Raw genomic sequence first — 26,131 nt, 5'->3', positions numbered from 1 at the left:
CTAGCTAATACAGTAAAAAAAAAAAAAAGAGGTCTATCATCCTTAATTTGTATTTGTTCTGTGTAATGTCTCATGCTGGTACTAAACCAATACCACAAAGAAATCAAAAGAGGAAAAGGACCTATAAGTTACAAAAATATTTACAACACCTCTTTTTGTGGGAGCCAAAAACTGAAAACTAAGAGGCTGTCCTCCTTTTGGGGAATGGCTAAATAAATTGTGGTATATGAATATAATAGAGTAATTGGGCCATTAGAAAGGACAAAATAGTTTAGAGGAGCAGAATTAGGAGAATAATTTATAACAATGATAACATTATAGAGAAAAACAAACATGAAAGACTTTAAAATTCTAATCAATGCAATGATATACCATGAGTCCAAAATAATGAACACAAAACACACCACTCACTTCCTGTCAAAAATGCACTTTAAAATGCAGCATGAAACATACATTTTCAAACATCGCCAATGTAGACCTTAGTTTTGCCAAACTCTACATCTATGTACTGACAGCTTTATTTTTTGGAGTTCAGTTGTTGTTAAATTTAATTTCATAAATTGGAGGATGGGGGTGGTGGGGAGAGGAGATAGTAGTGGGAGGAAATAATAAAAGAACTGTTTTAATCTTAAATGGCTATGTAAACATGAGCTATTATTACTGTACTATATTATTCCCCTTCACGAACTCTATGCTCTAACCAAACAGGTTTGCTCTCTTTTCCAAGAACACTCTCTATCCATCCTACTACCTCCACCTCATTGCCTTTTTCCACAATGTACTCTATGCCTGGATAGGCCTCCCTCTCCTCTTCTCTGAATTCTTTCACGTCCTTTAAAGTGCTTGTCTGAAGCAATCTAAGGCATGTAATATTGTGTACTGCAGTGATGTGGGCTAAGGCCTTAGCACCCCTACCCCACCACTGGACTGTAAGCTCTATAAAGGCAAAGCCTATGTCATCTAAACTTTGTATCTTGGCTGCACTTAGTACAGTCTGATTACTAATGCATGTCTAGGGAAAGGAGGGTAGTTCAGAACATTTTTGGAGAAAACTAGCAATCTAGTTGACACTAAGGTTTGTGGCAGGTATGAGATAAAGCTGAAAAAAAAATACAGGAAAGCTAAAGTGGAGGGCCTCAAGAGGCACAGAAAACTTACAAGCAGAAAAAAAAATCACCAGATCCATGCAAAAGACTAGTATGAAGGATGGATCTAAGAAAATAAAAGTACGCACAAACAAAGCCAATGCAACCTAGATTAGGAGGGAAGTAGAAAAATGGGAAAGAATTTTTATAACCAGTCTCTCTGATAAGGGCGTCATTTCTAAAATACATAGAAAATTAAGTCAAATTTATAAGAATACAAGTCATTCCTGATTGATAAATGGTCAAAGGTACGAACAGGCATTCTCAAATGAAGAAATTAAAGCCATCTATAGTCATATGAAACAATGCTCTAAATCACTATTGAGTAGAGAAATGCAAATCAAAACAACTCTGAGGTACCACATCACACCTATCACATTGGCCAACATGACAAAACAGTAAAATGTTAAATGCTGGAGAAGATGGGAGAAAACTGGAACACTAATGAATCGTTGGTGGAGTTGTAAAGTGATCCAACCATTTTGGAGAGTAATTTGGAACTATGCCCAAAGGGCTATAAAATTGTGCATAGCCTTTGACCCAACAATACCACTTCTAAGGCTTGATCCCAAAGACATCATAGAAATGGGTAAAGGACCCATGTGTATAAAAATATTTATAGCAGCTCTTCCTGTGGAATTGGAAATTGAAAGGATGCCCAGCAACTGGGGAATGGCTGAACAAATTGTGGTATATGAATGTGATGGAATACTAATGTGCTATAAGATGATGAGCAGGGAGACTTCAGACAAACCTGGAAAGACTTATATGGACTGATGCTGAGTGAAGTGAGCAGAACCAGAACACTGTACACAGTAACAGCCATGTTGTGCCATGACTGACTTTGATAGACTTAATCCTTCTCAGCAATGCAAGGATCTAAGACATCTCTAAAGGTCTCATGATGGAAAATGCTATCTACATCCCAAGAAAGAACTATGGAGTTTGAATGCAGATCGAAGCATACTATTTGCTATTTTTTTTCTTCTGTTGTGTTTTGTTTCCTCTTTCTGGTGGTTCCTCCTATTGGTTCTAATTCTTACTTACAACATGACTAATGTGAAAATATATTTAATAGGAATGTATATGTATAGCATATATCAGATTGTGTGACATTTTGGGGAGGGAGGGGGAAGGATGGAGGAGAATAACTTAAAACTCAAAAGCTTATGGAAGTGATTGTTGATAAATCAAAATAAACTAATAAAAATAATAAAAAAATATACTGTTAGAAAAGGAAAGAAATGGGAAATCTTAGAAGAGGTAAGCATTGAAGAGAATCTTGGAGGATAGAAAGGATTTGAACAAGCAGGAAAACATGGTGGAGGGCATTCCAGGCATAGGAAATAGCAAAGGTTCAGAGGTGGTAAAACCACAAAAGGTGTTCTTAGAACAATCTAGCTAAAGCAAAAGGATGTTTAAATGAGTAATGTGCTATAAGTTCCTTTGGGTTACTTGGGGGTATTTGTTTTCTCTGACCTACCTGCCTGCCAATTTGCTTGAAATTTAACTCAATTCAGCAAACATTTTCTAAACCCTTTTCTGCTATGAATAATGCAATACTGGAAAAATATTCGTATCAAAAACAGGAAAGATGGTGGTACTCTCAACATTGCTAAGGAAATTCAGAAGAAGGGAGACCTTGAGGGTTGGGGTGAGGAGAGAAAGACAATGAGTTCTATTTTAAACATGCTGAGTTTTAAGATGTCTATGCGACACCCAATTTGAGATGTCTAACAACCAGCTGAGATCTAAGTCCCTAGGTTAAGACAGAAGTTTACAGACCAATGAACAGATCTGAGAATCCTCAACATAGTGATGATAAGGAATCTACTGGAGTTGATAAGATCACCAAGGGAAATAATACAGATTAGAAAAAACAGAGGACTCGAGACAACACCCATAGTTAGCAGAAGATCTAGCAAATGAAACTGAGGGGGTGGTTTAAAAGGTAGTAAAAGAACTAGGAAAAAGTAGTATCACGAAAACCTAGAGAGAAAAGAGTATAAGAAGTGGGTGATTGACAGTGTCAAAGGCTGCAGAAAGGTGGATGAGGATGAGGATTGAGGAAAATCCATTATATTTGGCAATGAAGAGATCACTGGTAAATTTGGATAGCAGTTGCAGTGAAATGAAGTGGGAAGTAAGAATGCAGAATGTTAAGAAAAGAAAGGAAACATGGAAAGTACATGGAAAATCATACACCTCCAAAAGCAGTATCTAGTAATAAAACACCAAGAAAGTCTCTACATTTTGGCTGAGAAATATAGGAGAATTTTTCAGTTTTGGGGGAAAAAACCCTATAAAGACACTATAAAGCACAATGATTTCCATATATTTCCAAAAGAATGGGGGGAGGGGGGAGAGGCTTAATCCAGAAATATTGTACAAAATCTGCTACCAGTATTTTGGTTTCAGGAACTTAAAAAAAAATGAAATTAACTAGTCATGGAGGTTATAAGAAATTGTTCTTAGATGGTAATCACTGTTAGTGATTTAACTTGTTTTTAATTATATCCTACATATGAAGGTTCTTTATATGAGAGTCTATAAAGGACAATGATGAAAAAAGCACCTAAATGAGGGAATCTTCATTTACTGCTACCTTTACTTAATTCAATGCTTCAAAAGATCTCTAATTTCTTTAGTATATGAGTCCCTCCTCTGAAGCAGATTAACCTCCATCCTAAGATTGACAGATAAGAATTTGAAAAGAAAAAGAGAAGGAAATTATTTTTCTGTTTAAGAGTATTCTTAAACTTCTGTAAAATGATTAAATGTTTTAAAGTATAATACTAAAATTGATTAAGTTCAGTAACAAAACACAAAGGCCCTCCAAAAACAGAGGCAGTATCAGAACTGTTTTGAAAGTAGCAATAAAATTTTTGGAAGGTCTTTTGGACTATTAAAAAGAATTTTTAAAATTATTGAAAACTTAAGTGTCATGTAAGTTTTTTGGTGTACTTTTATACAAAACAATTAAAACAATTACAACATGAATTCTTATGATTTTCTGAGCATTTAGATATACTTGAGGATTCAATGCCCTAACACCTTAAATGAGTGAATGAAACAAGATGGGTAATCCATAGAGAAGCAAAGCAAGTAGATGTGAAAGGTGAAATTTGAGACCCATAAACAATGTAAACATAGCTAGATTTTTAAAGATTTAAGAATAGTGCAACAATTCACCTTACTGTAGCATCAAAAGAGAAACCAATAGAATATGCGATGGAATTTCTGCTTCTCCCAGCCCCAACCCCATTCAAATGCTTTCTTAACCTCTTGAAAGTTTATGGAATACATTGAGTTCGTTATTAAATTTAGAAGTAAAAACTATCAGTCCAAGTCAACTCTTAAGTAGGTTCTATGATGGGAATAGCTCCACTACAGAAAGTCCAACACACGACAAAATCAGTGTATAAAACAAAAGAATATGAAGGGAAGAGAGAAGGGAAGGGAAAGGGAAAAGAAAGGTGGAAAGGAAAAGTGAAAGGAAAGGGAAAAGAAAAAGGAAGTTATTTGGGAAGGGAAGAGATTTACTTCCCTGAATCTTAACTAGAAGTCTACATCAGTCATTCTAGACAAGTGGTCCAGAGACCCTAGGGAGTCCTCCAAATCAAAATTATTTTCATAACAATACTAAAATGTTTCCATTTATAATGAGATAAATACATACACACACATATATAATTCATATGAACAAAAGCTCCTTAGGGAGGAAATTTTTAAAAATTTAAAGACGTCCTGAGACCTAGAAGTTTGAGAACTGCTGCTCAGGACTATAAATTGTAGATTAGATAAATTGCTAATCTGTACAGGTAGTAGGAGCTACTTCTCCCAAATGAATAATCTGAGATCCAGTCTTAAAATAAAATAGGTATTTATATAGCTCTTTTAAAGTTTGCAAAGCCATTTCTCTCATCTGAGACCTCATAACCTCCCTTTTAAAGTGGAAAGAGACTCTGGTCCATTTTACAGATAAGGGAAATGAGGCTCAGAGACACCGAGGAACTGTGCCCACCGCCGCACAGCTGGCAAGTGTCAATGAATGGCAGGATTCCGAATCCGGGTCTTTCTAACTCCAAAGTCCACAATCTGGTTAAGGCAGAGTCAGAATCGGTGCCGGGCAACTCCAAAGGGGAGAAAATGCTCCAAAACAGAAGTCAAAAGCTTAACCCACATGTTTACTAAATTCCACTACCCCACCCAACTTCCGCTGCCCACGTACCTGCCCGCCCCCACCCAGCCCTCCCCGGAGTTCCCCGAATGCAGAACGCTTTTCCAGGAGGAAGCCCATCCACAGGGCGCCCGAAGAGCCGTAGTCACCCAAGTCTTGGGGAGGCAGGGAAGGAGCTGGAGAAACGAAAACTGATTTCATGGCGGGGGCGGGGGCAGAAAGAGCGCGCGAGCGCGAGCTCCCAGTGCGAGCCCCGAGCCCAGCCCGGGCTCCCCCGAGCGAGAACGGGCAGCGACTCCTCCAGCTGCGCGGCCCTGCGCGGGGGGGACAGCTCCCGAGGCGAGATCTCGCCCCGGAGGTGACTGAGGGTCGGCTTCACTCACCACTTGGTAGCGGCGAGCAGTCATCGGCTTGTGAAGATCCATCCCTGGCCGTGTGCAGGAACCTGCTGGACTAGGAAAGGGCTGAGAGCGGGGAGGAGGGTCCGAGACGCCGGGGCTCTCAGAAGCTTCGGCCGCCGCCGCCGCCGCCTCCTCACGGAGCAGACTCACTTCCTGCCCCGGCCGAGACCTCCGCGCTGTCCGCGGGCAGGACGAGGCGCTGCAGTCCTCATCTGGAACCTGCCTGAGCTACTGAGCATGCGCCGCTGGGGGACACGCGCATGCTTAGTGGATCTTTTTTTTTTAAGAGCCCCTTAGTTTCCACATAGAGGTTAGAGTCTTGCTGGGTAGGAGTGGGAGAGGGACCTAAGGGGAAGGAGGAACTGCCTTGGTGGTGGCTTCTCCGTGGCGTGGGCCGTGGCCGCAACAGTGGAACTTATTACCAGTCATGGCTAGACTTGACGGGTCCCTTCCGTATACACACACACACGCACACACACACACACACACACACACACACACACACACACACACACACACGAGAAAAGCCAGATCCCACAGTTACCCACAGCTTTAGGATCCTTTAGGTCCTTGTTCACTCATCCTTAGCTTCCTTCAAAGTTCAGCTGTCATGCCACATCTAACTCAGGCCTCATCCGATTTCCCTGCCCCCCCAATTTTTTTTAAATTGAAAAAAGGAGAGTAGTGGATAGAGTGCTAAACTTGGGGGTGAGACACTAGTTAGCTGTATGGTCTGATGGCGGCCAAATCACTTAACCCATCTAAAATAGATCATAATAACACCTGTACCTCGTAGGGTTGTTGTGAGGATCGAATGAGTTGGTACATGGTGTCCCAAAAGTCTTGGTGCAGTTCAAGACCCCCCCCCCTTCCCCCGCCGAGGCCCCCTTTTGGAACACCCTGTATATATAAAAGAGCTGTGCAAATCTTAAAGCACTGTATATTCTTTTGTATACACTTTCATACGTCAGGGTAGGACGGAATGAAGCTCCTTGAGAGCAAGGGCTCTTTCATTTTTATCCTTTTATCCCCTGCTGTCTGTCTAGTACAATGCCCGGGGCATAGTGGTTAAGACATATGCTTGCTGATTAATCGATTCATCCAAAAAAAAAATACAATAATACAAGGAGTTTCCCGAAAACGTCGTGGAGAGGCTAGTGAGATAGGGTTACTTTTTCAGCAAGGATGTTTACAAATAAACCTATCTGACAAATGAAAAGTCGGTTGGTGGAAAGAGATACTTAACCTTGAGTGACTCCATTTTCTCACTTGTAAAGTGGGAATAATAATAGCTTTTTCCTCACAAGATTTTAGTAAGGAAAAAATGAAATCATGTATGTAAAATGCTCTATGTATCTTAAAGTGATTATATAAATGTTAGCTATTATTTATTACAGAAACGGATGATTAGAAATACTCAGTGGTTACACATACCAGTAAGATGGGTAGAGGGCTAGACTTAGTCAGGAATCTTAGATCCCAGTTCAAATCTCTGACTTTGACAAGCTACCTGTGTGACTGAGGGAAGGTACTTTAAACTTTTCTTACCCTAGGCTTCCTCATTTGTAAATTGAAAGACGTGGGCTAAATATCTTTTTAAGGTCCCTTCCAACCTCAAAATCTATGACTCCTTTGTGAAGTAAGTTCATAAGCTTTATGTTATCAAGAAACAACATATAGGCAGACAAGAAGTGGGTTTCTAGCAAATAAAAATAAGGTGTCTTTGGTTAACAGTACAGCATGTCTTAGTATTAATTAGCCCAACACATAGCTCATTGTGTCTTCATAACTGTCACACATTATGCTTCCTAGAGGAAGGAGTGGGAGTTGTGTAGGAGCATTGTTCTATAGCATGTTTTTTATCTTTTAACTCAGACCTAGAAACAGAACTTAGAACTGAAAGGCACCTTAAAAAACATATAGACTGATCAATACAATAACCAACTACATACAATTCCAGGAAGCCTACACCTGGCAGAGTGATACACTCATGATGTAAAATGAGACATATATGTTAGGACATGGTCATTACGGAAATGCGTTTTCCTTAACTGCATATTTGTCACAAGGGTTTTCTTTTTCATTTCATTAGGGAACAGGGAGAGGAAAGAATGTGGGAAAGAGACAAAAATGTTTGTTAATTAAAAAAAAATTAATGAAAAATATCTAGTCCAATGCCTTTTTTCAGTGAGGAAACAAGCCCAGAATGGGGAAGTGACTTATTCAACACAAGGAAATTTAACACTTACCATATTGTTCGCTAATCAAACTATATATTTTAATCATGTTTCCTCTTGAGATTATAAATTCCTTGAGGGTAAGGACCATACTTCAGTAATCTCCACAGTGCAAAGGCATTTTGATGTGTATAGAGCAGACCCAAACAACTGACTAGAATGTCTATAGGAATATAACTTGGATATCTAATTTTATTTCACACTTCCTTCTCAAGGCTTATACTTGCATTTTGCTCACCCAAAGATCCCAACATGCCAGAATGTTAGACCATAGCAGGAAGGCATATTTTCAGACAGAAGATAGAAAACACCTGTTTAAAATTTTCCCTTTTTAGTTTTGTTCTTTCTCACCACTACTCATAGAGCTTGCAGACAAAACAACTCTAATGTGATAGCAATCTGTCACAAAGCTTCAAATTAATTTTCCTAAATTCCAGATTCCTTCCCTACTAATAAGACAAATAATTTCTTTATGCTACTCAAAAGAGAGCTATTCTCAGTTATTTTCACCCATCAACTAGAGCCATCCTTACTCTTTAATAGATTCCCACCAGAAAAACCATATTTCCATTCAGAAAAATGTGAAATGAAAAGCAACCTATCTCATGCCACTGTCTCTAGAACCAACCATTCAATATTCAGCTGTTCAACAGGTAGTTTTCCATGTACAGAAACAATGTCTATAGCCTTCAAATCCTACTGAAATTTTCACTAGCTAAACAGCATTATAGGCACTAATGCCTCAGTGTGACCTCCGCCGATCTCATGGCAAGCAAATGGAATCATTAAAGAAGGCAGATGCCCCAAATTCTAATACTAGTTCTAAATTTCTAATTGAATTTGTTATCTACTATACTTCAAAATAGAATGAATACTTCATAATTGTTGATTAATGTGTGATCATAAGAACTGCATTTGTAATGTATGTTTTTACATGTTTATCTGGAAAATTCTGGAGGACTAACAATGTTTGCCTAAAAGCTTCTTTAACTAACACATTTCCTTAACTTCAATTTTCTGTAAACCAAACTTGAAGGTAGATAGAAAAAGAAAACAAAATGCAGTTATCATTTTTAAGCTGCAGTATAAAAATAAGAGTTTGTCTTACTACAGAAAGTACTCTCTCCATTATGTTGTGTGTGTATGAAGCAGTCTGAAGGTTTAAACTTCAAAATAGCCTCATTACCTGAAACTATTTTTAAGATTACCCTCATCAGTCTTTCCTTTGTGAATTCTTTTTAATTGAAGAACTCTTTAAAGAGACACATTTTCTGCATTTCAGTCTTTACTGTCTTCTATTACTTCCCTGTTTTTTCTCCAATGAATTAATGACAATGAATGAAAAAGTATTTATCAAGCACTTACTATGTGCTAACCATTGTTTATAGAAACAGCTATCTATACTCATATTAATGCTTAATTCTCTATTAAGAGCAAAAATTATATAGATGATAGATATATAAATAGATACTCATTTATATTTTGTTTCTTCAAGTGAAGCTATAATCTATCATTCTTTGTTTTTAACATTTAGGTACACATTCTAATGAGAGGAAGAAGAGATTGAGAGAAGAATTTATTTCTCCTTTTAAAGTTTATTCAGTGGGTAGTTCTTCTTACTGGAACTTCCCATTCAGTACTTGCTTGAGTCCAAAATTGGGACCCATGGTTACTGTTGTTGTTTGTCCTTCATTTTCGAAGAGTATGATGACATCATGGGTAATGTCTTGACTAGTGTGTGAATTGGATTTAATTGAGGCAGAGTTGCAAAAAATCATCAGCCTCACTCTTTTCCAAAGTCAAGAAAGTCTAATGGTAAGATGAAAGTCGATGGTGCGGGATACAGTAGATGACCTTGGTGTCTCCTATTTCTGACCAAGCTCTAAGTCAGAGGCTCCCAAATTTATTTGGCCTACCACCCCCCTTTTAAAAAAAATTCTCAGCCCCCACCTGGAAATCACTCTCTCTCTCTCTCTCTCTCTCTCTCTCTCTCCTCTCTCTCTCTCTCTCTCTCTCATCTTATCTTATCAGCTCCTATTGATCAAATGATCATCTCTGTGCAGATGACTCTCAAATCTACATACCTATCTCTAATCTTTCTTCTGGACTCCAACTCCCCATCACCAAATGCAAACTGGACATCTTCCCCCAGACTTTCTATAAATATCTCAAACTAAGCATGTACAGAATTAAACTCATTTTCTTTTTCCCTAAAATCACCACTTTCTAACATCTCTATTACTGCAGAGGATAATACTTCTAATTGCTCAAGTTCACAATCTCAAAGTCATCCTCAGCTCCTCATTCTATTTCACTCCCCTTATCCAGCCTTGTTGACTCTACAACATAACTTGCATCCACTGTCTTTTCTTCACTCATACAGCCACCATCCTCATTAAATTGTCAAAATGATTTTCTTAAAGCACAGGTCTGACCACATTACTCCTCTGCTCAAGAAGATTCAGTAAATATTGTCTCTAGGATAAAATACAAACTCTTATTTTTGATATTTAAATCCCTCCACAATCTTACTCATATCTTTCCAGGGTGATTTGCTTCATTCCCTGTCAAATACTCTACATTCTAGTCAGACAATCCAACTTGATATACCTCACATACAACATTCGATCTCCCACTTCTATTTACACAGGCTGTCTGTACCCCATGTTTAGAAGTCTCTCCCTCATCACCTCTTCCTTTTGGAATCACTTTCTCCCTTCAAAGCCTAAGTGCTTCTTCTACAGGAGACTATTCTTATTGAATCTATTGTTAGTGTTTTCCCCCACTGCTTTACACATCCCAAAATGTTTCATGCTTATCTGTATACATTTTGTTTTTACCTGTGTACATGTTGTTTCTCCCTAAGATTTAAGTTTCTTGAGGGCAGGAACTGCTACATTTTTATCTTATATTCTCAGCATCCAGCACAGTGCCTAAAACATAGTACTAGGCACTTAGTAAGGCCTTATTGAATTGACTTGATCAGTCAGATTCATTTTAGGGTTTCTGCTCTTTAGTATCACAGCCTTGAACTGCCTGCCCTTCCAGAGCCTTACCTTTCCTCTACTCTCCACTCCCTCTCCCTCCAACAAAAACATAATTTGATTATTTTGCTGACTTCCTGGTTTCCAACTTTCATGCTGTTCTTTCCTACATAAAGCCAGTGGTTTCATAGTCCTTATAATGATTTTCTTATTTTCTGATCATTGGCTTGTTTTGAATTTTAGTACTGCTGGGGCACATGGACTTTGACCTACTGATCTTGGACCCAGACACTGACTAGAACAATTACAAGAACCAGATTAGGCATGTTCAAGGCTAGGACTAGTAGATCCACATGGTAAAAAATCTGAGGTATCATTATTTGATTAATGAGCATACCAGTATGTAAGGCCAAAGAGAATTCTGAAACAGGAAAACCAATCCAAGAAATGAACAATAATGGATATTGTCTGTAGCATCCTAAAGACTGTAGGATATAAATGGGTTCTGAGGTTATATAAGTTATATCATTGGACACACTCCAAGCTCAATGGCTTCACACCTACTATTGTGTCTCAGTTTACCCACTGGCCACCTCAGAAGCAAAACCCATCTACACTGCCTCAACTGATAGTGATGAACATTTTGGGGGCTGGTTAGCTGGGAAGCTCTGTCTCTCAATACAGCTCAGAGAAATACTGCTAGCCCATTAACCTCAAAGTAGTAACTATAGAAAGTAGCAAATAGTTCCCACTTATTTATGGTTATCTATTCCATATACTAGGGTTACACATTGTATCAACCCATAGATTTTAACTGCACCGTGTTTGTGTTGGTAGTATTACAGGGTGCTATGGTTTACCCACTCCTTTTTTCTTTGATATATGAGTAGAACATTGAACTTAGAATCAAATCTGATTTCAAGTCCCATCCCCAATATTTACCAAAAATCACTTAATCTCTTTGTTGAAATGCTATAACTTGTGGAGAAGATGAAAGGATCTGACCTAGATCAGTGGCATCAAACTGAAAAAAATTCCAGACAGTTGTCCTTGGTCCCGTGCTGTTCAACATTTTTATCATTTTATCATTTGGATGAAGGCATAAATGGCTAGCTTTAAAATTTGTACATGACATGATGCTTGAAGGAATTAGTAATGTATTAGATGAAAATCTTTTTGAAAGCTGCCTAACCACATGAGTCATAGATCATAACCTAGAGGACTTAACTTTTTCAGCTTAGGAACTCACACCCTGTAATTCCAGTGTGGTGAGTGGTAAGGGCCTCATGTAACCCACTGTATCTAGGCTGGCTCCAAACATGTTTCACTTTATCTGGCCATCTTACCACCAGTTGCCTTGTCACCACACACGCATAACCTCCAGACCTCTTCCCTCTTCCTCAGCTTCCAATTCTAAAATCATAATCAAATCAGTACTGCTATGACGCCACACTCACAGTCCTTATTTTCCAAACTAAAATACCTTTCCCTGGTCCTCACCCCTCTATATGTGTTGTCTCTCACCTTGAGTACAGGGATTTATTGTTTATGTATCTCCACTGCTTAGAACAGTGCTTGATACTGTGGCAGGTGAAAGATGAAATGACTGAGGAAACAAAGGTTCATTGATTTATTAAGTACATTGATTGATTGAGTACATTGATGTATTAAGCAATGCATGCCAATGTATAATAAATCAGGAACAGGCCTCCTCAGTTTTGGCACTGGACCTTGCATATAGGCAGAAACATGCATTAAAAACAATTAATCAAATAAATCAAATAAGACCAGTTATTAAAAAGAAAACAATTAACCAGGATACAAAATTAGGTAATCTGATTTCTAATTGGAGGAAAGATTAGCAGCTTTCTGAGTTGGGAAAAAAGAACAAACAAGTGGAGTTTCCTGAGGTGTCCCACTCCCTGTCTGTGGTTCATTCAATTCCCACAATTCCCTCTGTATACAGTAATTACTTACGCAATAAATGCTTTTTCATTCATTCATCCATTCATTTAAAAAAATCTCAGAAAGCCATGGCTTTATAACAAAAGATTGACTTAAATGAGAATGAATTTAAGAGTAATAAATACATGTTCTATACTTGACTTTCAAAGAATATTTTTATAAATATAAGATGGGAGAGGCATCACCAAAGACTTGTGTGCTTAGTTTGCATTCATTACAAGGCAGTTTCCAGAACAAAGTAGCTCTCACACCCCAGGTACCATGTTCACAGGGTCATAGTTCTAGATTTAGAACTGAAAGAGAACTTAAAGGCCAATAAGTCTAACCCTGCATTTTCCAGATGAGTACAAATAAGGAAATAGGCCCAAAGAGGTTAAATAACTTGCTCAAAATCACATAACAAATGGCAGAGCAAGGATTTGAAGTAAAATATTCTGATTCCAAAACCACCAACCTTTCCACTATGCTGTCTACACATCATATATTAAGAAAGATAAGCAGGAATGGTACTTGGTTTGCATTAAGAAAAAGATGGTGTATAAGAAAAAGGAAATTATAATCTCTGGTACTCTGCCTTACTCAGACCACATCTGGAGTACTGTGTTTAGTTCTAGGTACCACATTTTAGAAATGACATTGATAAAATGGAAAGCCTCCAGAGGTCAGAAACCAGAATGGTGAAGGAATGTGATATCATGTCATATGAAAGTCAGATAGCCAGGAAGTACAGTGGATAGAGTGCTGAACCTGGAGTCAGAAAGACTCATTTTCATGAGTTCAAATCTGACCTCAGACTTACTAGCTGTGTGACCCTGGGCAACTCACTTAACCCTGTTTGCCTCAAGTTCCTCCTGGAAAATGAGCTGGAGAAGGCAATGGCAAACCACTCCAGAATCTCTGCCAAGAAAATCCCAAATGGGGTCATGGAGAGTTGGATACAATTAGAAAATGACTTAATAACAACAACACTAACACATGAGTCAGTTGAAGAAATTGGGGATGGTCAGCCTAAAGGAGAAAATATTTATGGGGGTGACATAACTATTTTCAAGCATTTGAAGGGCTAACATGTAGAAGAGGACTTAGACTTATTCTGTTTGGCCCCAGAATGAAGAACTGAGAGCAATGGGTGGAAAGGTGGATGGTTTTGCTCATGATAGAAGGAAAAACTTCCAAACAATCAGCACTATTAAAAAGTAGACTGGGTAACATGTGTCAGCAGGTCAATTCCGGAAAGATACCATCTTGGGAAAACTTCAAGCATAGGCTTGGGGGAGTGGGGGTGTCAGGAATATCAGGTAGAGGTTTGACTCGATGGTTTCTGAGATGATCTCTAACTGTTGTATTCTATAGTTTTATGCAATGGAAATCATATGTGTGCTACATTCCTCATAGTCTTGTTATAAGAAAATCATCTTGGAAACTACAAAATGCTATATAAATTCTGAGCTGTTATGACTATGTGCCCTTCCCCAAGCTAAAGGATACAAGATAAGGCCGTCTTCTTATTTGTGTTTCCTGACAGGAAGAATACCATTGGGGAATACCACTGATCTGTGTATGTTGTTGTGGGGAAGGTGGAAGGAGATAGAGGGATCAGACGGGGGTAACTTCTGTTTCCTTTTAATAAAACATTTTCTGATATGCTATGGCCAACATGTTTGCAAGGGGGAATTGGAGACTTTTGAGATATCTAGTGGAAGCATTTTACCTAGGACAAAAAACACATGAACCAAAGCAACCCTTTCTGCTGCAGGTAACTCTGGCACATGGGGTTACAACAGTTAGTAAGAGAAAGAGAAAGAGAAGGGATGAATATAACCATTGTAGCATTTCCCTCTTAGGTGTTACTATTTTGGAAATGATATACCTTTCAAACATTCTCTCATATTGCTATCATTCATAAATTTATTGGATATTTAAATTTGTCATATATAGGTGTGTCTATAGACATACAGGTGTACCTAGATGCATGTGTGTATAGATATCTAAACAATGACAAAATTGTTTGTCCTGTGTAACAATAAGTTTCCACTTTAACATGGATTGGATAGAAACACGAATATAAGTGAGATCAAACAAGATCCAACCTCTATAAACTCAGTTCCTCCCTTTGAGGTCAAGATTCACCTAATATGATGAGGGGGCAGCTAGGTGGCACAGTGGAGAGAGCACCAGCCCTGGAGTCAGGAGGACCTGAGTTCAAAATACAGCCTCAGACACTTAACCCTTTAACTAGCTGTATGACCCTGGGCAAGTCACTTAACCCCATTGCCTAGCAAAAAAAGAAAGAAAGAAAGAAACTATGAACTCATTGATTTTGGGGAACAGCTAGGTGGCACAGTGCTGTCCTGCAGTCAGGAGGACCAGTTCAAATCTAGTCTCAGACTACCTATGTGACCCTAGGAAAGTCACTTAACCCCAGTTGCCTAAAAAAAAAAAGGGTGTACTATATTATTACTTATTCGATCTTATAGAAAAGATCCTCCCTTTATTCTCATAACAGCTTTTCTACACCAAGCTTGAAATCTTATGGTGTTTCCATCTGCAAATTAAGGAAAGAAATCTCAAGAGAATGCCACCATAAAGAAAATGTTAATAGCTGGAAACTAAAGTGCAAGAGTCCCACGATGAAATGTTTCTGAATTACCAGGCACCCTTGAGCTGTCCTAAGACATAAGTTAAACCTCAAGGATAAAGGAAACATCCTCTTCTGTAGGTTGTTATTTACTTTGCCATAAAGTGTCCTTTAGCAGTATGGTATAGTGGCAAGAGCAATGAATCTAGAATTGAAAGATGTGGGTTAAGTCCTGGTTCTGTCACTATTAGCTATTTGACCTGGAGCAAATCAATCTGACTCTCCTTTTCCTCATATGTAAAAGGAAAATGATATTATCTGCCTTACCTGTATCACAAAGTTGCAATGATGAAATGACAACAATTATTTTCCAACTATATTTACAAACTCTAAGATAGAATGTAAATATGTTATTATATATTTTAAAACAGAGAACAAAGTCCATTGGATTATTTAAGCAGAAATCATCAGGCTAGGCAGAATGCCTCCACCCAGTTACAGGCTGCAATTAATAACCAGGCACCAGTTCACAATAAGCAAGAGGCTGGTGTATTTGACCTGTCTGGTTCTTTATGTGTTTCTCAAATGCCTCAAGGAAGAGAAGTTATTGAATAGAAGGTCATTATGGATTAATCAGTGGAAATATAGTAGTTCTCTAAAATGGGAGATAGGGACCAATATAATAATATTCATTCATACTTTCTTGAGGCCAGGTGTCAGTACCAAAAGAAGCTTAGTCAATATAGGATCAGACAGACCTTGAATACATACATACATACATACATACATACATACATACATACATACATACATACATACATACGTACATACACACACACACACACACACACATATATATACACACACACACATATATATGTTGAATAACAAGTATGTATATAGCATATTTGTTTTTTGTTTTCTTGCTTCTGTAGTGCTTTAAATAATGAAAGGTAAGGAATCACTTGTAAAATGGGTTCTTCTGGATCATGTCACTCATCTCTCAATCCATTTGCCATTATCAGGGAGGCAGAAAAATTAGTGGAATTTCAAATTCAAGGAGTACCCATCACCTCTGTTTCTTTATTCAGCACCTTCCCCCACCCCAAATACTGGAAAAACCTCTCCATTTTTCTAACATGTAAATAACTTTTTTAAATGGTTAAAGAGTTGTTGGTTTTTAGAAATAAAAATATTTTAAGCTTTAGAACTGTAACTAGGATTGTTACAGGAAAATGCCTACTAACCTATCTGAGAGGAAAACTAGCCAAACTTTTCAACATTTTTCTGAAGGCTTGCAGTAATCCAAAATATAAGAGCATCTGATATAAAATAGTAATAAAATCACAATGGACTATGAAATGCCTAACATTCACATGTACTGCTCTTTCACAAATTGCTTAAAAATCAAGTTTACAATAGCAGAGATATCTTGGAAATAGCTTTCTTTAATGTTTGATGCTCAATATTTACTAAAATAATTATTCTAAGTTTACAAGCATAATTTATAGTATGTAATACATATATGTAACATTCCTAAACTAGTCTATATTTAAGAGTAACTTTAATAGATAACTTAGGTCCAATATCCTAAGTTCTATTCACTAGGCGTCTACCCATTTTGTTAGTTTGAGGAAGCTACTTTTACTACAATTTAGTTTTTCTGTTTGTCAAAAGAATTTATATATCTTACATCATAGAGAAGCTTAATTATTATGTGCAATGTTTTCTCAGATCTTACAATGAAAGACAATAAAGAAACATAAAACTATATATAGCATTAGACACAGTAATATGCTTGTATTATGATGTAACTCATGAGCTATTTTGCTTTCAGTGTAACTTTTAAATCTTCTAAATGTACAACACTTAGTAACAGAAGAATATCCTTATATATCCCAAGTTTAATATCATTTGGAAACTGCAGGAATGCTCTAATATAATAAAATAATGCGGAGGAAAACTGTATGTGAGCCCATTTAATCTCACTTATGATTGATCTGAATGCTTTGTTGTAGGTTTTTCTGTCCTGACAAGGGATTTAAAACCAGTCTCCAAGTTCTTAGTATATGTTATTTTTATAAATACTAAATAATATTGTAAATTAAACACAGCTGTATAACAGGAAGAATGCTTAATTTCAAAGTTGGGAAGGATATCTGATAAGTCTGATAAATTCAAGCTTGTTGGTCATTTACGTAAAAAATTATTGTTAATCAATACATAAAAAATGAGGAAAAGATACTTAATCTTTTTAAACTAAGCAATAAAAAACCTTAATAAAAATATAACAATTAGCTGCTTGTCACATAATTATTAAAAGGCAAGAAAGTTCTTGAAGTTAGATTGTAAGCAAAGGAGTCAAATCAGTTATCAATTGTGAATGGAATAATTAATTTTTTTAAAAAAGCATTTATTAAGCACTTATTATATGCAAAACACTGTGCTAAACACTACGGATACAAATAGAAAAGTAAGACAGTCCCTGCTATCAAGGACCTCTCATTCTCATGGGGAAAAAAACACATGTGGAAGGTCTTAACTCAGTTAGAAAGATCTCATGAGTATTAGGGTACAGTGGCAAAGCAGATGGTAATGCCTCTTTTGTAATGTAATTTCCAATAATAAAATCATACCAGTTTCTGATGTTAAACTTTTTGACAGAGTCTAGGACTTTGGTGGCAAGAACTTTCTTTTCTAGGTCTTCAATAGATATAGATGTAGCACCTACTGAAGCAGGCTCCATTTCCATAGGGGTTACTTCCCAGGATGATGGCTGTGAGAAGTTGACTGGACAAATTGCTATTCCCAAGGATTTGGGGTTCAAGGTCCTAGGCTATCTCCTTCAGGGTCTGAAGGGAAATAGTCAAAGTGGTGATAGTAATTTGACTTGCCTGGTACATACTACTTCTTGTTACTTCCCTGGGGGTACTTTGCTGCTTCCATTAAGCTAACTTGTTTGTCCTAGGCATGGCAGTTGGTTGGCATTTAATGGGGTTGGTTCCTTCTGCACAGGAGACATTTCTCCAGGGATGCCTATGACAGTTGGGCTAGAAACAGGACCAGTAATCTGGGGAATGCTGTCACTCTTTAGGTTCTTGTGCTTTTCTCTCTGCTGGAGGCAGTCATCAGTCATTGCTGGTGGTGTTGAGGAAGACGGACCCTTCATTTATAATAATTTCTTTTAAATTATCACAATTTTACATTTTTGAACATCTATTGTACACATGGTATCACTGTAAATACTAACAGACAAAATGCAGTTTCTACAATTAAAAAGAATCTATTTAATATAAATTAACCAGTCAATCAAGCCTTTTCACACTTAGCTGGAATGCTTTTGGTTGATCTGATCCAATAGAGATGAGTTCCCAATTAATTTGACTGATTTATTTAATAAGCCTCTTCTCTTACAAATACAATCATGTAGGATATGCAAGGATATGTACACAATACATCATAAAAGAAGATATAAGCTAAGTATCATGGTACATGCATGGTGCATGCAACCCCTGTTACTGAGAAGTCACAGGCTAGTGGATTGCATGAGTTTAGTAGTTCTCAGCTGTAGTAGGCTAAGCCAACTGATGCTTGTGCTAAGTCCAGTACCAATATGCTGAGCTTCCAAGAGCAATGGGCTCCTAGATAGTCTATAAAGGGGCAAACTTACCCAGAAGGAAAAGGTGGAGAGGGAGGAGAAGATGGAGGTCCATAGATGACAACAGTCTTCATTATTTAATAAATTCTATGCTTTCTTCATTCAATTCTATATTTCCTTTCTCCCCTCAATTCTATACTTTCCTTTTCTACCTGCCCAGTTCTATATTTCTTTGCATCCTTCAGTCTGAAACACAGAATTACTCCCTTCCCTCTATTATATACTGCCTTGAATTACAGTTGATTGTGTAACATTGAGGAATTGCTATAGGAGACTGTGAAGACTCTCCCATAATTTCCTTAAAGCTAAGACACAGACCTTACTGAATAGGACAGTGTTCCTGCTTTGAGGCAAGAAGATAAACTTAATGAATCCTTGAGGTCCCTACGAATTTGATCAAAATTTTTTTCTAATCACTAAAAAGCCCATTCTTGAAGTTTTTCCCACTTGATAGGACCTACCAAAACTTGCACACTACTAGCAATGCTTTCAAGAGCCCAGAATTACTTTTACACTGGGAGAGGGTATCAGAAAATCTTACTGTACTGAGCCAGTAACAGACCATGTCTGTTGTTGTAGGACCATCCCAGTTAAGTTCAGAGAGACATCACCAGGTTTGTTATAACACTAAAATGGGTTCTGGCTAATGTAATTCCATCCTTAGATTATGCTCAGTGTAATGTACCTACTGCCAGCCTAGGTGGTAGGGATTATAGAAAGACATGATGACATGTAATAGAAATGCTCTTCAATTTGGAGCATGCTCTGACATTCTACAACTGGCTCCAGTCAGCTAGCCTCGTAGTAAAAAGACAGTTTCTTGCTTGGTTGGCTGAGCTGGAACCAGGGAATGTCCAAAAGGTAGTAATCCTCCAAAGTGGGTCTCTTTCCCATTTTCTGCTTGGTTACATTGGAGAGTTTTATGCTGTAAACCTCCAAATAGGGAGGGGCCTTAGGCTTTCCCCACAAGAATCTGACCTGTGGCCCATTAGATTCATCTTGTAAGAGACAGAATTGAGGGACAGCTAGGTGGCACAGTGCATAGAGCACTGGCCCTGCAGTCAGGAGGACCTGAGTTCAAATTCACCTTCAGATAATACTAGCTGTGTGACTCTGGGCAAGTCACTTAACCCCAGTTGCCTCACATAAAAGAGAGAGAGAGAGAGAGAGAGAGAGAGAGAGAGAGAGAGAGAGAGAGAGAGAGAGAGAGAGAGAGAGAGAGAGAGTTGGTATAAAGTATCTCAGAGTCTAGAAATCACCACATGGCGGAGGGTTTTTTGGCTACAAAAAACTCTCAAAAATCATTCAGTAAGCTATAGCAAGGTTGTAATCAGAATCAGTGGAGAAACTATTCTTATCAGCAAAATTGCAGGTTTTTGAAATAGTAAAATAAATATTCTTTCTAACAAGCTCATCATCATTTCCTATTATTTGTTGCTATAGATTTATATCTATATAAATATTATATTTATATATAAACATTATAAATATATATAAACATTATAAATATATATAAATATATTCTGTTCCCATGTCCTAGTACTTTGTTAATGACCAGATAGCCATCCCTTAGAAGAAATAAGATTTTTTTTAAAGTCCAGCAAAACTCACCAACATGTTGAAAAAGTCTCCTGTTACATTCAGTGTTCCGTAATACCCATAGTCCCCTACCTCTGCAAACAAAGAAGAAAAAAAGATCTCTTTTTTGGGCCAAACTTGATTATTATAATGATTAAAACAATTTTAAATCTATAGAAATGAAAAAAATAAATACAGGTTTGTATCAAAGGAAGCTCTTATGAACTCTAAATCTGAAGGGAAATATACCCCTCCCCAATAACTCTGTTTTCTAATGATTTGTTCAACAGATACAGTAAAGAGTTGCCAGCTCCATTTTATACTGTATCACAATGAGCAGTTAAGGCTAGTCATTTCTCTGTCAACTTCAATTTTTCTTATTATAATAGTGGTATGAGATTCTTTATGTCAGACTTTTTGCAAACATTTATAAGAAACAGTTCTCTGCCTGTACAATATTTTCAATTATCTGTTTTCATCATAAAAAAAATTATCAAGTTTTTACTATATGTCAGGCCCCGATCCTGCTCTATGACAGATGCTTCCCAAGGAAAAAAGTGTGGGTCTAGAATCAGTGACAGTGTCAGAGTCAGGTCTATGAACCAGATGTTAACCTATTTCCAGTGCCTTTAACTGGCTGAATAATATCTTACATGTCAAATTACCCTCTCTTGGGCTTCAGTTTCCTTATCTTAGACAAGATGAATCTAAGGTCCATCTATAAACTGCAAGGACATTTACTGTCACTTATGAAAGCTACATATTTATAAATTTTTTCTACCTGTGTTGTTTTCTAGAATTACATTGGGACTTTGAACAGCTGAGGGTGTGACACATTAAGCTTGAATCATATAGTGCTTTACACTTTGTATTCTTTCCAATTACTTATTGGGTTAAGTAGTGCAATGAGTATTAGTCACATTTTACAAATGAGTACTACCTATGTGACCCTGAGCAAGTCAGTTAACCCTGTTTAACTCAGTTTCCTCTTCTGTAAAATGATCTGGAGAAGGAAATAGCAAACCACTACAATATCTTTGTCAAGAAAACCCCAAATGGGGTCATGAAGAGTCAGACCCAAGGATGATAGAACAAGAATCCTGGAGGTGGAGAGATTAGCAAGAGTCAGCTGCTGAATCTCTAGCAGATTCTTTGCAGATCCCTCACTTTCTTGAACTCAGTCAGCAAGTATTAAGCCTTGCTAAGTGCCATGCAGTTAAGCATTGGCACTACCACGAAAGGCAAAACAAACAAACAAAAAACAACAACCAATGACTGCCTTTAAGGAATGCTCATTTTAATAGGGGAGACAACATGTAAGTAACTAGATAGGTACAAGATACAGCTGATGAGGGTAATCTGAAAGAAATGGACATTAACGACTGGGAGGTTTGGGAAAAATCTCTTGAGAATACAATATACAGGCTAGAAATGAAGGAAGGCTGATTCCATGCTGATCCCTGGAGTCCCACTGTGATGTTGCCAATGCAAGCCAGTGGGTAGTACTTGACTTTGGAAGGCAGCTGGAGAGAGGAGAATGAAGACCATGGGACCCCTAAGAGTAGTAGTTTGGGGCCAGTTCCTTGCTGAGTTGCAATCTGGGATTGACGTAGCTTTCTTCACCCCATGCTAGCTGTAGATCTAAATCTGGTTAGTACTGCCAAACAAAATAAAGTCACTGGTGAACTTTGAAATTTGTGGTCAGAAATTATTATTTGATTTTATATAATACATTTAGAAATCAGGATTTGGGGATAGAAAAGAGACAAAAGGAAAAAGAAGGGGACACAGAAAGAGGGAGGGAAACATTACTAAAAATAGAAAAGAAGGCTAACTAGATTCTGAGATGTATGTGTCAGCTAGAGACAAACAGCTCTTTTCACATTCATTTGAATGAATGTTTTGCTGATCTCTTGGGCTACAGGCACCAAAGGAAGTTATCAAAATAGGCAGGAAGTATAATGTAGTAGAAAAAAGCACAAGACTATAATTTTAAAACCTGGGTTCTGGGGGCGGCACAGTGGATATAGCACCAGCCCTGGAGTCAGGAGGACTTGAGTTCAAATCTGACCTAAGACACATAACACTCATAGCTGGGCAAGTTACTTAACCCCAGTTGCATCACAAAGAAAAAAAAATTGGGTTCTATTCCCAATTCTGACACTTAGGTTCTTTGGGACAAGTCACAACCTCCTTGGGCTTCAGTTTCCTCATCTATAAAATAAAGGGCTAGCTATTATCTTCGGTTCCTTCTAGCTATAAAACTCTGTGCTTTTAAGTTTTCACCATTTATCTTTACCCTTTGAAATGATCATTAGATTCCCCAGCAATTTAAAGTTGGGAAACATTTACTTTCATTTGCATAGTTTATTTTAAAAATTAGGTTTAGAGAGGATTGAGCCCAGATGGCAGAGTAGGACAGGAACTCAGATGAGCTCTCCAAATTTCCCTCCAAATAACGCTTCAAAATGAACTCTGACGCAGCAGAACCAACAAAAGGACAAGTGAAACAATTTTCCAGCTCTAGACAATTTAAGAGGTAGACAGAAAAGGTCTATCTCATTGAAGTGAGAGTGGAAGGCAATCCAGAGCAGGTGGCCTGGGCAAGCCAGCTGCAGGCCCCACCCCAGCAGGCTAGTGTAGGCTTTGGGGGCAACTCAATCAGCAGCTGACCCCAGGAGGTCTCAGTCAACAAATCATAAGGGGGCTGGACAACTGGTCAGAAGGAAATTAGAGGGGACGCTTTGCTGGATCCAGGAACTCTGTTGCAATGCCCAAACTGGGATCTGGGTCATAGACCCAGGTCACAGTTCCAGGGTGAGGTAGAGCACTAGCACACTATAGTGTGCAGCCTCAGGGGACCAGGACTTCTGGTCTCTGGTCCAAGGCCCAAAAGAGTGGAGAAGATCAAGGACAAGTAGACAAGGCAGATTGGGTGGAGGCAGGGGTGGGGGTGTGGGGAAAGATATCTAGCCTAGGCTGGCTTTTGTCTACAGAGTAAACAAACAATTAGGGTCCCTGCCCAGGAAGATTCCTTGGGGCTGAGAGAAAGTAGACTTGTTAAAGAGATAAACAGGGAAAGAACCTTTTTTTTAAATATACTGGGTGTTTTAATCTCATCCAAGAGGGAAGGGCAGAGACTATGTATGGACCCAATATTACTACTGATCATCATGGAAATATTAAGCTATTCTATTTCTAACCTGGGAAAGTTCACCCTTCTTTAGGCAACCTGGTAGCCTCCTGCTCCTGGTGACTCACCATATTAATGTTGGACTTAGTGAGAACACCCAGTCTGCATAGCTCACCACAGCTCAGAACTCCTGAGGGCTCAAGAGCTTCAGTCTCCTCAGTTTCTGGGGAGTTTCCTCAGTTACATACCTAGCTGGAAGCTACATTTTGCTGAAAGATACCATAGACAATGAATTAATATCAATACTAAACATACATTCACTGAATGGCATTGCAACTAAAAGCTTAAAGGAGCAGTTAGATGTTATAGAAATAGAAAATAAAACAATAGTGGAGGACTTTATTATATTTCTTTCAAATCTAGATAAATCTAACCAAAACGTAAAATAAGAAAGAAATTAAGAACACATATAAAATATTAGAAAAGTTAGACATGAGAGGCCTCTGGTGATTATTGAATAGGAATAGAAAGGGAATACACATATTCTCAACTGTGTATGGCACCTTTACAAAATTGACACAAAACCTCACAAACAAATGCAGAAAAGCAGAAATATTAAACCTATCCTTTATGGATCACAGTAAAATAAAATTATTATCAATAAAAGGCTAATAAAAATGATTTAAAATTAATTAAATGCTAAATAGCTTAATTGTAAAGAATTGGCAGATCATTTGTTAATCATAGAAACAGATAATTTAAATAAAATGACAAAAATGAAATAATATACCAAAATTTTGAGGATCCAACCATGGCAAGTCTTTAGCAGCAAAATCATCTATGCATTCGTCAATAAAAAGGGTGAAATATCAGATCAATGAATTGTGTATGTGTAGTTTGACCACCATTTTCCTGATGCAGCTTCCCTGACTTTTCCAACATAGTTTCCTCCTCCAAAGCAACCTGATTGGCCCCAGCTTCTCTGATGCAGCTTCCTGGTTTGGAGGCATAAAAGGTCCTAGCTACATATAGTCTGCGCCTCTCAGATTTGTTAAATATTTAATACCACATGATACCCTGGATAACTTATTGACCAAACACATTTCAAGATGGAAATAAGGAGGGCTGTGTCCAGAGAGCTAAGTGCCACTTTATCCTTAGTGCATATTTTTGCTGTGTTAGAGCAAAGTAAACTGACTTCTCTTTTGAATGTTCATTGATTTGTGTGTGCCTTATTCCCTCCCAATATCAAACGTAAACTAAGAGAGTGCTAGCTTTAAAGCCACACCTATAACAACATGCAATAAAAAACTTTGAAAACCAATAATTTTTTTTAAATACCAAAGTAGAAATCCTAAAAATCAAAGAACAAATTAATAGAAACTGAATTAATAAAACCAGGATCTGTTTTGCAGGGGGAAAAAAACAACATGAAATAGACAAATCATTAATTAATTCCATTTTTTTTAAAGGGAAGTAAGGTGCAGCTAAGTGGCACAGTGGATAGAGCTCTGGCCTTGGAGTCAGGAGGACCTGAGTTCAAATCTGGTCTCAAACACTTAACACTTACTAGCTGTGTGACCCTGGGCACATCACTTAACCTGATTGCCTCACCAAAAAGAAAAAAAAAAAGGAGTAAGAACTCACTGTTCAACAAAAGCTTCTAGGAAAACTGCAAATTAGTCCTGCAGAAAATAGGTAAGACCAACTTTTTGAACCATATATGAAGATTAGCTCAAAATGGGTAAAAGTTTAGACATAAAGAGTGACATCATAAACAAATTAGAGGAACAAGAAAGAAAATACTTTTCAGATGTGTCAAAGAGTTCATGACCAAACAAGGGATCAAGAAAGTAAAATGAACAATTTCAATTACATGAAATGAAAAGGTTTTGGCACATTAGAAGAGAAGCAAGTACCTAGGGAAAATTTCTGCTGTAAGTTTCTCTCTTAAAGATCTCATTTATAAAATTCTAAGATTCAAGTATATAGAAACAAAAGCCATTTCCCAATTTATAAATAATCAAAAGGCTCAAATAGGCAGTTTTCTAAGGAATAAAATTCAAACTTCAATAGTCATATGAAAAATGCTCCAAATCCCTAATAATTATTGAAATGCAAATATCTCTAGCATCTCTGGGATTCAACCTTACACCCATCAGATTATCAATTTAATTTTTTAAAAAATGACATGGGATGGCTACCTGTGGGAAAACAGGTACATTAAAATCACTGTTGTGGAATTGTGAACTGATCTGCCATTCTGGAAAGT

General features: G+C 37.6%; 1 protein-coding gene across 1 annotated transcript in view; it reads right to left on the bottom strand.

Annotated features, from left to right (window-relative positions):
* NDFIP2 (Nedd4 family interacting protein 2) overlaps positions 1–5,958 on the bottom strand; it is a 53,269-nt gene extending 47,311 nt beyond the window's left edge. The window contains exon 1 of the mRNA XM_020973308.2: positions 5,709–5,958. Coding sequence (XP_020828967.2) covers positions 5,709–5,750 — 42 coding nt within the window. The 5' untranslated portion in view covers positions 5,751–5,958. The remainder of the gene's footprint in view (positions 1–5,708) is intronic.
* Positions 5,959–26,131: the final 20,173 nt, after the last annotated feature.

Source organism: Phascolarctos cinereus, unplaced genomic scaffold (genome assembly GCF_003287225.1).
Source record: "Phascolarctos cinereus isolate Bilbo 61053 unplaced genomic scaffold, phaCin_HiC Scaffold_7;HRSCAF=346, whole genome shotgun sequence".
Classification (NCBI taxonomy): Eukaryota; Metazoa; Chordata; class Mammalia; order Diprotodontia; family Phascolarctidae; genus Phascolarctos; species Phascolarctos cinereus.
This window is presented reverse-complemented; position numbering and strand designations above follow the sequence as displayed.